The sequence below is a fragment of the Amblyomma mixtum genome, chromosome 8 (assembly GCF_055824585.1).
Source record: "Amblyomma mixtum isolate Tamu chromosome 8, ASM5582458v1, whole genome shotgun sequence".
Lineage (NCBI taxonomy): Eukaryota > Metazoa > Arthropoda > Arachnida > Ixodida > Ixodidae > Amblyomma > Amblyomma mixtum.
In genome coordinates this window covers 3,325,364-3,337,437 of record NC_143019.1, presented here as the reverse complement: position 1 = coordinate 3,337,437, position 12,074 = coordinate 3,325,364, and the positions used below count along the sequence as shown (strand labels likewise).

Below are 12,074 nucleotides of genomic sequence, written 5' to 3'. Positions count from 1 at the left end.
GTCTGAAGTGCATCACCGATGAAGTCAAATATCTAAAATCTCAAATATCTGTCACAGCTTCTATCCAGACCAGCCATCACATGGTACGAGACATGATAAATGAAAGTGGAAAAAAAGAGAATACAACAGCAAAAATGTGTTCAACACACACAAAAATAAGAATACAAGCCACACCAAGAACAATCAACCGCTGACTCCAAAAGTAATGCTGAAGTTGGCACAGCTAGAGATTCTGCGTTCCAAACGCTGCAAGAAACTCTCTGAAGCACACAAACCTCTCTCGTTTGAGAAAAGAAAAACTGCACCTACATCATTCGTGGTAGTGTCAAAGTGTGTTATTTGTTTCAGTTTTTATTTGTTTTTCTAAAAAAGCAGCAATTTCATAACAGCACTGCACCTGCTTGGTCCTTTCGCAAGATGTTTCTAGCAGAGGCCATTGTGGACAACGAAATGTACAGAGTGGTGCCAGTCATTATCTACCCACTTCATGGCTAGAGCCGGCTTATAGCAAACTCTACACCCTGCTATTCAGAGGCCAAAAAAAAAGCACACATATGCCTCATGTGGCATCTCTTTCCACCGCCACGAGTACACTCGCTTTATTCAATGTAATGCGAGACATTGCAATGCAATCCTGTCTGCCCCTCGCGTAATGAACAGGGGCAACATGTCCTACCCTCAAGTCCAGCCGCAATTTGGGGCCTCTGTGGCATCAGTCAAGCCCTGATCCGATGGAAAAAGGTGACAACATTATACCGATGCAACCTGGCTGGAGTCCATTTCCAAAACACCGCAGTGTCACATCGGAATTACGGCATGAAATATGAAATATGTGACAACATTACAACTAACTTCGCGCCAGTTCTCAATATGGGTCCAAACCGCCACAAACTTTTGCGCAAATCACGGCATGATAGAACAAGATAGTCATGCGACAAAAAACAGCTCGCCTCCTCTTCACACATGCAACATTTTGCCAAGTGCAAAAACTAGTAGTGGAACCAGGAATGAACACCTGTGGCGCACGGTCCCAGTCGGAGGAAAACAAAAGAAAACCTACAGGAACTGGGAGAAAGCCCTGCCGATACCATTTGCGCACCAAATGGAATCGTTTGCAAAAGGCTGCTTTTACTCCCGGCATAGCTGTTCCAAATCTGCTGGCTTAACCATTCCAGAGGTTTTTGATTTTCCCTTGAACTGGGCGGCTTGGCCCGATGGCAAACCTATTGCCCACCGCGAGCGCTTCCATCGCGTTTTCGTCTTCACTCGGCTGCCACCGGTCGCCACCCATCGTGCGCCACAGGGGTCCAAGACCCCTGGAGAGAGGGGGGAAGGGGGAGACTGGGTGCTTCGGTGGACAGGTGCATGCAAGCACACTTTAGCCACTTTAGCACGGTGGAACTGCTTAGCTGACGGCACGGCTTCCAACAAAGCAGCAGCCCTCTGACAGTCACAGCACTCTTGACGACCGAAGAACGCGACGACCGCAGAACCCCTCGCGCCGAGACTGCTCAGCAGGCAGAGACAGGGTGCATCCTGCAGTTGTTGCAGAACCACGGCCATCACCGACCTCTGGCTGCCGGTCTCCCGTTGGCACTGGCAGCTGCCGTCTCTTGTGGAACCGAACGGAGGTCGCAAAGGAGGGGGCGATCAAAGCGGGAAGCGATCACACCTCCCTTATCCCCCACCAAGCGCCCTCACTCTCCCTCTCTCCCGACGCTCGGTAGTGACTGCCGTCGGTGGCAACTGTCTCCTCCCCCAGCACCAGTGGCGCCCTCTGGAGGCCGCCGTGGGGTCGGGCGGTCAGTCGATGTGGTCCTGGAAGATGAGGCGCACGTATCCCGGGTAACCCTCCAGCTGGGTGGCGCAGAAGGGGCACGCAGCCTGCAGGCCGTTGGTGCCGTGCGGGATGGACACTGACGCCCAGTACCTGGAGAGAGGGGGGGGGGGGGGGGGGGGGTGGAGAGGAAAAGGACCACAGTGGTGCATCACAGTCAAAGCATAGGGCAAACATTCCATTCCGAAAGGGAGTTTCCAGGTCATATGACATCAGCATCAGCTGTATGCACAAGGAACAAGAAGGCAGATTAATGTGACCTGTCAGTCACATTAATTGTCCATATGATCTTTGGTTTATTGGTTGGTTTATGGGCGTTTAACGCCTCGAAGCGATTCAGGCTATGAGGGACGCCGTAGTGAAGGGCTCCAGAAATTTCCACCACCTGGGGTCCTTTAACATGCACTGACATCACATAATACATGGGCCTCTAGCATTTCGCCTCCATCGAAATTCGACTGCCGCGGCCAGGATCGAACCCGCGTCTTTCAGGTCAGCAGCCAAGCACCATAACCACTGAGCCACCGCGGCAGCACGTCCACATGATCTGTTAATCGATCAGTCAATTAGCAGATAATTAACAGGTCACCTGACCGTGTAACGTGGCCAAGGGGTCACATGATCAACCATGTGACAAATTTAAACGGGTCACGTGACCTTGCAATGTGATGACACCATGTCGTGCAGACACGATGGCCATGACATCGAGGTTAGGAGTACGCTGATAACAACTGATGCTGTGAAAGAAAGAAAAAAACCTTCAGTCTTTTATCCTTACCTAAGGAAAGAAGTGAAGATGGTAGCGGCACTAACGACTAGAATTTCCCCGCAAACTGTCACCGAATAGAGCCACTGACCGATTTTTGGGCCTCAGCAGCACCAGAAAAATTGCCCAAATAAGCGAACAGTCCGACAGATCCACAAACTTTTAACAAAATCACTTTGCCGAGAAAAACTGGCCTGAAAAATTGTCAATTTGGCCATTTGCTACATTAAGCTTGCAAGCGATAAATATTAGTTGAGGGCTGAATCTATTTCTCCAACGATGGTCGCGAAGACAGAGAGAGAAAAATTTATTATGTAAAAGGAGACCGGAGTAGATTGTGAAGCTTTGATTGACGAACTCGTGGGATAATGTAACTGCCTCTGACTGCCCCCCTTCCCCAACAAATACCCCAGGAAAGAGTTGAGGTGAAATCGCAGAGGCCAGCGCCAGTGACCACAGAAGAGAGCTAGAGGCCAAAGCGAGAGAGCTGCCAAGACAGCGAGGCATTCCACCGGCCCCGTAACAACACAGGTCACATCAAACATGCGTCACTAGGAGCTGTAGCTAGCTGCATCACTGAAGGGCCGAGGGTTAACTGGGTTATTCATAGAAGGTTGTGGTGAAGTAGTACTACACCAGGGTGGCCAAATCCTGCTCTGGTGAGGAAGTGCGTTGACGGAATAAGAAGAGTAAGAATGGGGTGGAGCACATAGGGCAGGTTCTCACAGATCATGAATGGCAATTTACCAATATCCCTCAAGAGAAAAGTATACAACAGCTGTATCTTGCCGGTACTCACCTATGGGGCAGAAACATGGAGGCTAACGAAAAGGGTTCAGCTTAAGTTGAGGACAACGCAGCGAGCATTGGAAAGAAAAATGATAGACGTAACATTAAGAGACTGGAAGCGGGCGGAGTGGGTGAGAGAATAAACGTGGGTTAATGACATCCTAGTTGAAATCAAGAGGAAGAAGTGGGCTTTGGCAGGGCATGTAATGCGAAGGCAGGATAACCGCTGGTCCTTAAGGGTAACGGAGTGAATTCGAAGAGAAGGCAAGCGTAACAGGGGGCGGCAGATAGTTAAGTGGGTGGATGAGATTAAGAAATTTGCGGGAATACGGTGGCCGCAACAGGCGAAGGACAGGGTTAATTGGAGAGACATGGGAGAGGCCTTTGCCTTGCAGTGGGCATAGTCAGGCTGATGATGATGATACTCGAAGCTGGAATAAGCACTGCCTCGAATGATTGCAGACACGCGAAATTCACAGCTGCTCTTGAGTGGACCTCTCATCTGCGCATAAGCGGAAAAGTTTGCCCTAATGATGGACATCGGAGGTTTCAGTGCATCAGAAGGATGCTCTGAACGCGCTTCAAGAAGAGGCATAATTAGGTCTTCCGCAGTGTCTGTGGCGAGAAAGGTGCTGTGGATGCAAGCATGGAGAACATTTCGAGGGCCGAGCTTCCCAGGCACCTTGCAGCTTATGAGCCCTGCAACGGGTCTAATGCCGATGAGACAGCACTTTTCTAGAAGGCCCCGGCAGATAGGACACTCACTTTTAAAGGGGACCCTTGCGTCGGCAGCAAGCGACGTAAGGACAGGGTGGCAGTTTTGCTGTGAATACGACCAGCACAGAGCAGCTGCTGCTGCTGGTTATTGGAAAATCACAGAAACCACGGTGCCTCAAGAATATAAGACAGCGACCCGTAGACCACCGATACAGCAAAAGTTCCGAAGATGACAACAACGCGTGTGATGAACTAACGCGTCACACAGTGACGGAGGCTGTTGAGGCCCTGAGTGCTCTGGAAGACATATGCGCAGGTTCTACAGACAGCGCGCACGCACTGCATCAGTTGGCAGAAGTGTTCAAAGTAGAGTAGCAGGGATGAAAGTTTCCCGCACGAGGCAGTCAACAATAACCGATTTTTTTTTTTTTTTTTAAATAAAGGTAAGTAGACGTGGGGCACTATGTTTCGTTTTTTCTGCCCCCCTCAATAATTCGACATTCGGTTAATTCGGACACTCCTTCCGCTGCCACAAAATCCAAATCAAGGGGCTTTACTGTATTAGATATACTGGACCTCCTTCAGGCTAGAAACTACTGCGTCTACCAAAGGCCTGGGACACACAAAACCAAACAATGAAAGAAAGACACTTAAACTGCTTGTGCATAATAGTATGTAGAGCCCAGCTAGATCATGGCCCACACAAAGAACAAGGGGTGTCAGTAATGGCTGCAGAAATTTGTGGCACTTAATTTCGCTGAAAAAAACTGCTCAGGCCTCCTCAAATTAGCAGGGAGTACCGCAGCAACCAAGTGAGGAGGGGAAGCTCACTTGACGGTCTTCTCGGAGGCCATGTGCCCGCAGGGGTTGAAGGCGTGGTTCGGTGGGTCGTTGTCCACGTAGAAGGCCGGTTCAATGCCCATGCACAGCTTCACCACGGGGCCTTTCTGCAGCGCGGCAGAGAAGAGAGGAGGAGGGAAAAAAGACTTCACTCATGGACTCAGCTATCGACTACCGACACATGAAAATTTAACAGCAAGCCAACGAAAACAGCAACAAACGATCATTATTACAATTTTCTCTCCTCGATTCGTAGTCATGGCACTGTCGCCTGGTGTTTGCTCTTGAATTCATGCTGACAGCTTCCTGCCTTAACGCTATGGCTACAGACCACGGTAGCGTACGTCTCGTGTTGCAGTTTCCTAGCATTGATTGCAATGCAACTACAGACCTGCAGAGCCCAATACCCCCCTGTCAAGCACGCAAAATAAAGTGCACTTGCAAAGAGTGTCGCTTGCTAAAGGTGCACTTTAGCACACCTAATCGGCTAGCACAGCGAGAACAGCCACGCTAAGTCTATCTCTTGTGAAGTGCCTGGGTTGGACCTATTTGTGCAGCTCCACAACTTTCCTGTTGGCATCTGAACGTTCCAAGCTATATTTAAAAAGTTAATTTATTTAATTAAGTTAATTTATCTTGAGTAATTATTCAAGTAGGACGAGCGAAAAAAATGGTACTGTAACTTTAGATAAACCCTAACAACATCCAGCGATTTCAGCTCTAAAGAACGCTTAGCTTTTATTTTTAAAAAAATCTTGGTCCAAATTAGCTGGGTCACTCTGTGTGTTGGTTTGGTTGGTTTATGGGGTTTAACGTCCCAAAGCGACTAAGGCTATGAGAGACGGCGTAGTGGAGGGCTCCGGTAATTTCGACCACCTGGGGTTCTTTAACATGCACTGACATCGCACAGTACACGGGCCTCGAATTTCTCCTCCAAACAAATTCAACCGCCGCGGCGGCCACTCTCTGTGTGTGCGCGTGTGCGTGCGTGTGCGTGTATATATGTATATATATATATATATTGGCTTGGTTTATAAGGATTTAACGTCCCAAAGCGACTCAAGTTATGAGGGACGTCGTAGTGAAGGGCTCCAGAATAATGTCGACCACCTGCGGTTCTTTAACGTACGCTGACATCGCACAGCACATGGGCCTCTAGAATTTTGCCTCCATCGAAATTCGGCCGCTGCGGTAGAACTTCGGTGGAGGCGAAATTCCAGAGGCCCGTGTACTGTGCCATGTCAATGCACGTTAAAGAACCCTAGGTGGTTGAAATTTCCGGAGCCCTTCACTATGATGTCCCTCATAACCTGAGTTGCTTTGGGACATTAAACCCTAATAAACCAAGCCAACACACACACACGATGCACACCATGTAGTGCATATACGGCATGCCAAACTACAGTTCAGGATGAGGAGGCACCTTGAGGCACATGGGGCAGGTGCGCACGTTGGAGGCCCCCTCGGGCAGCCCCCAGTGGTGGAGCCCCTGGACGTGTCCGCAGTGCAGGTACACGTAGGGCTGCTTGTCCCCCTGGCTCAGGGTGGCCCGGCTGGCAATGACCAGCGTGTTGAGCCCCACGGGGCACTGGGGGCGCCCCGCGTTCAGCTCGGCCACGCGGGCCTCCAGGTGCTGCTTCGTGGGCGACTTGAGGAGTCCCTCGGCCGACCGAAAGAGGAGTGTGGCTCCGCAGAGGTCGATGAGCGAGCCGTCTCGCAGAACGTTCGTCTCGTCTTCAATCTGGGAGGGACACACACGAGCAATTGCTGTAGGGGGGCTCACAGCGTGCAACGTCTTCATCAAAAACACTACATACTCACTCATGAACCCAACTCTTGCTTTCACTTCTGTGCAAAGAAAGGAAAAAAATAAGTAGCACCATTCCACCTAGGTACATCATACGTAGCAGGCAACACTACGGAGGTTGCGGGAGTAGTGCATCCGCAAAAAAGTTGGCAGCAGATTAGCTCTGCTATGCCAGGATATATGTAGCGCGAGCAGTGACATCACGTGGCTCAACGCAGTGACATGCGTAGCGACGGCGAACACGCGCGGCGACGGCAAACACGCGCGGTGAGGCGCACCAGCTGTGCGCAGTGACGTCATTCGCTCCTCGAGCATGCGTAGTATGGTCAACGGAGGGACCACGCGGAATGGCGAGACTGTGGCCAATGTAGCTCACACTACAAAACATATTACTCCTCCACGTATCATCCACCTTTCTCAAAGCCTCGGTGAGTGTTTGGACAAAAACAAAGAGCAGTTACAAACGAAGTGGTAGCACTGAGAACCGCGGTCGAAGCTGTGAGGCACCAGTACCCTCTGGCTATGATTTTCACCGAGTCTGAAGCGCTCTTTAGGCGTGGATGGTGTAGGGGCGGTTTGCCTTACCAGCCACGTATCATACTGCAAAATGTGATGCTTACCTCTCGAAGTCTCAGAGAGAACGAAAATGCGGCAACGGTTTTGTAAAATGAAGCCCAGGAGGTTTCCAGTCATGGCACTTAAGATCTGTCACAATTAACCGATTAGTTCAGTAATGCCCACATGCAAATGCATACAAACTAGCCTAAATTTCTGAACTTGTGCACAAGCAAGACAACACATACTGGCACTGCATGGTCACAAACACAAGCGTTACGTGATTCATCAAGCCTGAAGGGGAAATGAGGCACAGCCCAATCACTACTCTCAGTTAACCGGAGCACGGAAGAGGGAGGCTCACCTTGACACCCTTCTTGGGGGCCGACCGGGACTCGCGGATGGCGTACACGTTGCCGCCGACGGAGACCTCGCGCCAGATGCCTGGCGTGGCTCCGCCGCAGAAGGAACCCTGCGGGTGCATGATAAGGACCCCATTGGTGGTCAGGCCGTCTATCTCCCCTTCGTGCTGCCACTTGGTCGCCTTCTCCCCGAGGAAGATGTTGCGGGACGAGTCGAAGCCCGCGGCGAACACGTACGACCGGTGCGACCGGTTGCGCTCCACCAGGATGCGGCAGGCGAAGCGGGAGATGGTGCTCTGGGCCACCCTACAGGCACCCGCCTTGTCCCCGGCTACCGTGTCCATCACCACAAAGTCAATGGGGCTCTCCGAGGAGCGGCCAATCTGGGCACACACAAGGGTGGGTAGTAAATGCATTAAACTATAACCTTCTGTGCATTTATATCGTTTTTCATTCCCGCTGCTAATTTTAAATGCACTGACTTAGAACCAGTGAATTCCATGTACGGTGAACTCATTATAATTCAAACTCGAAAAAGAATGAAAATTTGTTCAAATTAGGGGGAGCCGTTTCGATACATGCTTGATGATGACCAGACCAAACTGTCAGTTTGAATACGCTTGCAGTAGAAATGAAGTAAGTTTGGATTAAAGAGAGTCTACTGCCCTAACGTTTTTGATGTGCAAGAAGTCTGGTAACGGGCTCAGACAGTGTTGGACAAATCTGTACTATATTCATTACATGAATGAGGAAGTTTAAATTTCAAGGCCACAAAGTGCAACACTTTGTTTCCACACCTCTTGCCTAGGGCATGCCTACTAACACGCCAAATACCTCAAGAGGCTTGGTGTTCATGCATACAGGGCCCAACATGCATGGTGCAACACCTGCCGAGACTGTTCCCCAGCACAGTACAGTCATGTCCAGTTAAAACGACGTCAGTTAATATGAACGACTCGCATTATGGACAGCCGCCGCGATGGGGCAGTCGTTATGGTGCTCGGCTGCTGACCCGAAAGACATGGGTTCGATCACAGCCGCGGCAGTCAAATTTCAATGGAGGCGAAATTCTGGAGGCCCGTGTAATGTGCGATGTCAGTGCACGTTAAACAACCCCAGGTGGTCGAAATTTCCGGAGCCCTTCACTACGGCGTCTCTCATGGACAGTTTTGACCAGGAACCGAAGTGTCCACATCAGCCCGGCATGACTGGGGACACTCACTGGCTGAGGCAGCCAAAGGAGTTGTTCAGCAGTTCAGTAGCAACAAAAAAAAGTGTAAGCCCAGCCTTAGTGCTCCCTTTTAATTGAATCCATTTTTTTTTCTCATGACTGAGCAGCGCACGCTCAACTCTCCTCCTCCGTCACCCTCTCCTGCACCCCGCTGGTCGAAAAAAAAAAAGAAAAAAAAACGCCACTCTACCACAGCACACCACGGTACAAGGACAGGAGCCCCCACCTGGAAGAGGTCCGTTTCCTCGTCGAGCACATACTCCACGATGACCGCTTGCGTCCGCGATAACGTGAACGAAATCGAGTGCTGCTTGCTGTCCAGTACAGCCTGTCCAGAGAGAGGGAACGTGTGGGTGTTGACAAGAGGCCATGGTTTCACAGCAAACAGCGGCAAGCTATCTGGCAGACCCAGATTCAGACGCAAGAATATTTAGCAGAACAAAGACACAAAAGAGAGGATCCACACATCACGAGCACCAGCCTGTGCTTGGCAATGTTGTTACACCGCACTGATCTTAAAAATGTAGAGCGCTGTACACTGAGTGACTCAGTGGAGGATACCTTGACAACCGAACACATTCCAATTAGAGTGGCATGCGAAAATGTGCTTACGAGCAGAAATGTTCTCTACAAGCCATACTACATTAGGGAATTATCCCAGAGCCCTCTTCAATGGCATCTGTGAAATCCTTAGGTCTCTCACTACACTATATATATGTATGTGTAGTGTTTCTGTGTTTCTCATTTACCTGTTCTGTGCCCACCCCTATAAAAGGGGATGTAGTAACAAAGTAAAATCACTCCTGAAGAAGATGGGTCTTCCGATTGAAACGTCAAGTCGAATAAATATGTTTCCTTTAACGAAGCGTATACTTCGACGCACGCACGCACGCACCCACGCACGCACGCACGCGCACGCACACACACACACACACACACACACACACACACACACACACACACACCTACTGCTCATCTTCCTGTACAACACCAAACTGCAATAATTTCTTTTGCAACCTGTGACGTGAACAGCAACCCTCCCCCCACTTGCTAACGGGCTACTTATTCCACACATCAAAGAAGGAAAAAGGAGGAGGACGCTTGCCTTAGAAGACTGTGGTGTCTTGACAATGTAGTGCTTGGATTTCTTGATGCCGTTGGGGAAGGGACGCCTGTACAGGAAGAATTTGCTCCGCCGCCTACCTTTCTCGCCATGGGGTAAACACCCATTGTACCTGCACAACGAGGGGGCACGAGAAAGGAGCGCCTATGCAGCTGCCCTTTGGACAGGTTAAAATCCCCACTGGCATGCTCTGAGGTGACATGAAGGGGCTATTTCTTGAGTTCCAATTTTGCACCCACTTAAGAGCGGGATGCGTGTTTCAACACCAACTTTCCTATTTTTCGATGGATTGTGGTCAGTTCTGTTTGCACGTTAGCACTGCTTTTAAACTTACACAAAACTTCGGCATTATATCCGAGGAACTGTTTTTTTTCCCACAAATTTTACCTCTTCTACAGCTTCTGGAAAGACTGCAAACTTGAAAAAATGTGGCGGAAGACTGTTTTTAACATTCACTGCATTTCTGAATGCATCCTATACGATGAGATTCTCAAGATTTTTTCCCGCAAAACAAATTCTTTTTCTTTTCATTCTTTGCAAAGCAGTTGGCATAGACATGACTAAGTTGTAAACAAGATGTCGCATGAAAAATCTAAAATCAAAATGAAAAAAAAAAAAAAAAGGCCACCACCATCTCGAAGACGTTGACGTAACAAGCACTAGCTATGCCACCATTTCGTCCCCTAATGTCATACTCACATAGTTCCACCTCTATCCACAATATTGGACCGTGACGTCATCACTGGCATGCGGCAGGTGGTTGTTTCTACAATGTTATTATAGATGGCGCTGTGGTAGCAGACCCCACGAAATCTCAAAACATTATGAGTAAGAACTAATGCTGTTAAAAGATTGCCATCCCATGTAGGGTACTTCTGCAAGTGCAACACAAAACAAACGGGATTAAAATGTGAAAAAAAAAAAGCTAACTCCACAAGATGAGCATCTAGTCAGAAATCCGGAATGGAGAAAAAGCGCCGATTTTTCGAGTGCTTCCTCAATATGTAGTGCCACAGCGGCTCAGAAAACAAATTTTTTCATAGTATTTCCCAGTGGATTTTGACGATGAAAACTTCAGGAGAGCATACAAAATGAGGTATACGAGCAGACAGAATCATTTAAGAAGAAAATCATTTTGGGGGCATTTATCGCAATTTGAAAGCCGCACCCCTCCTTAATTACCCGCAAAAATATGCTGTGTGTTACGAGCACCTGAGAAAGTCTTAGTAACCAGCCCATTGCCTGTATGGTTCAAAATGTGTCATCTGCACCATAAATAATGCCCCCGAGATTAACAGTTTCAATACAAAGGCAGCCCTTCTGCTGTTTCAAGCAGTACAGCCATAGCCAGACTATGCGTGGTGTCTTCACGCGTAGCTCTGGCACACGTGCAAGTGGCGCCCTCACCCTAGTAGGACGAGCTCGCCGAACTTGACGGGCGGAGGGTGGTGGCCGGGTGCGTGGGGGCTGTCGCTGGGGGGTCCGAGCAGCAGGCGGTCGCTGATGGGGTCGGCCTCCTCCTGGTGGGGTGACGAGGGGCCGGACGATCCACCGCTGTCACTCGACTGGCCTCCCCCCCGGCTGCTGAGGCAGCTGGCACTGGCGCCGGTGGTAGTACTGCTGTCGGCCCTGCACACCAGCCACCGACATGGTCAAGACCACAACACACATCTGGCCGGCACAAAGCAAGAGCACGCAGTTGTACCCTATGTGCCTTGAAAAGTTTGGAAAGCCGGGAATGTGTAACAAGTCCCCCGCAGCATCGTCCAGAAACAAAACCCTTGGGTCTTAAACTTCCGACAAGGACTGTACATGTATGGTAAAAGGTCGCTCTCTCATGCACAAACTTTTGCTCCTAGTCGTACATATGCTGCACTCATTCTCGGCACTCAAAAGCACAGCCGAGGAATGACCCACTGGCATTGCTGGATAAGGCAAGAAGGCTCTCTCAATCCATATCAGTGAGCAAACGCCACGATTACTGCAGGAAGTGCCGAGATGCAAAGACCGCAATGAAGAAACAGGAAAACGCGCCGGGAAACCGAGT

The 12,074-nt window shown here is 49.8% G+C and overlaps 1 protein-coding gene across 4 annotated transcripts in view; it reads right to left on the bottom strand.

The window, feature by feature from the left end:
• Positions 1–313: 313 nt before the first annotated feature.
• Positions 314–12,074, bottom strand: part of LOC149331167 (protein pellino-like) — a 69,940-nt gene continuing 58,179 nt past the window's right edge. For all 4 annotated transcript variants that reach the window (XM_089556353.1, XM_089556351.1, XM_089556354.1 and 1 more), the window contains exons 2-8: positions 11,435–11,656; positions 10,010–10,139; positions 9,131–9,232; positions 7,676–8,056; positions 6,373–6,690; positions 4,941–5,056; positions 314–1,930 (exon numbers count right to left, since the gene is read on the bottom strand). In XM_089556353.1, coding sequence (XP_089412479.1) covers positions 1,804–1,930; positions 4,941–5,056; positions 6,373–6,690; positions 7,676–8,056; positions 9,131–9,232; positions 10,010–10,139; positions 11,435–11,656 — 1,396 coding nt within the window. In that variant the 3' untranslated portion in view covers positions 314–1,803. The remainder of the gene's footprint in view (positions 1,931–4,940; positions 5,057–6,372; positions 6,691–7,675; positions 8,057–9,130; positions 9,233–10,009; positions 10,140–11,434; positions 11,657–12,074) is intronic.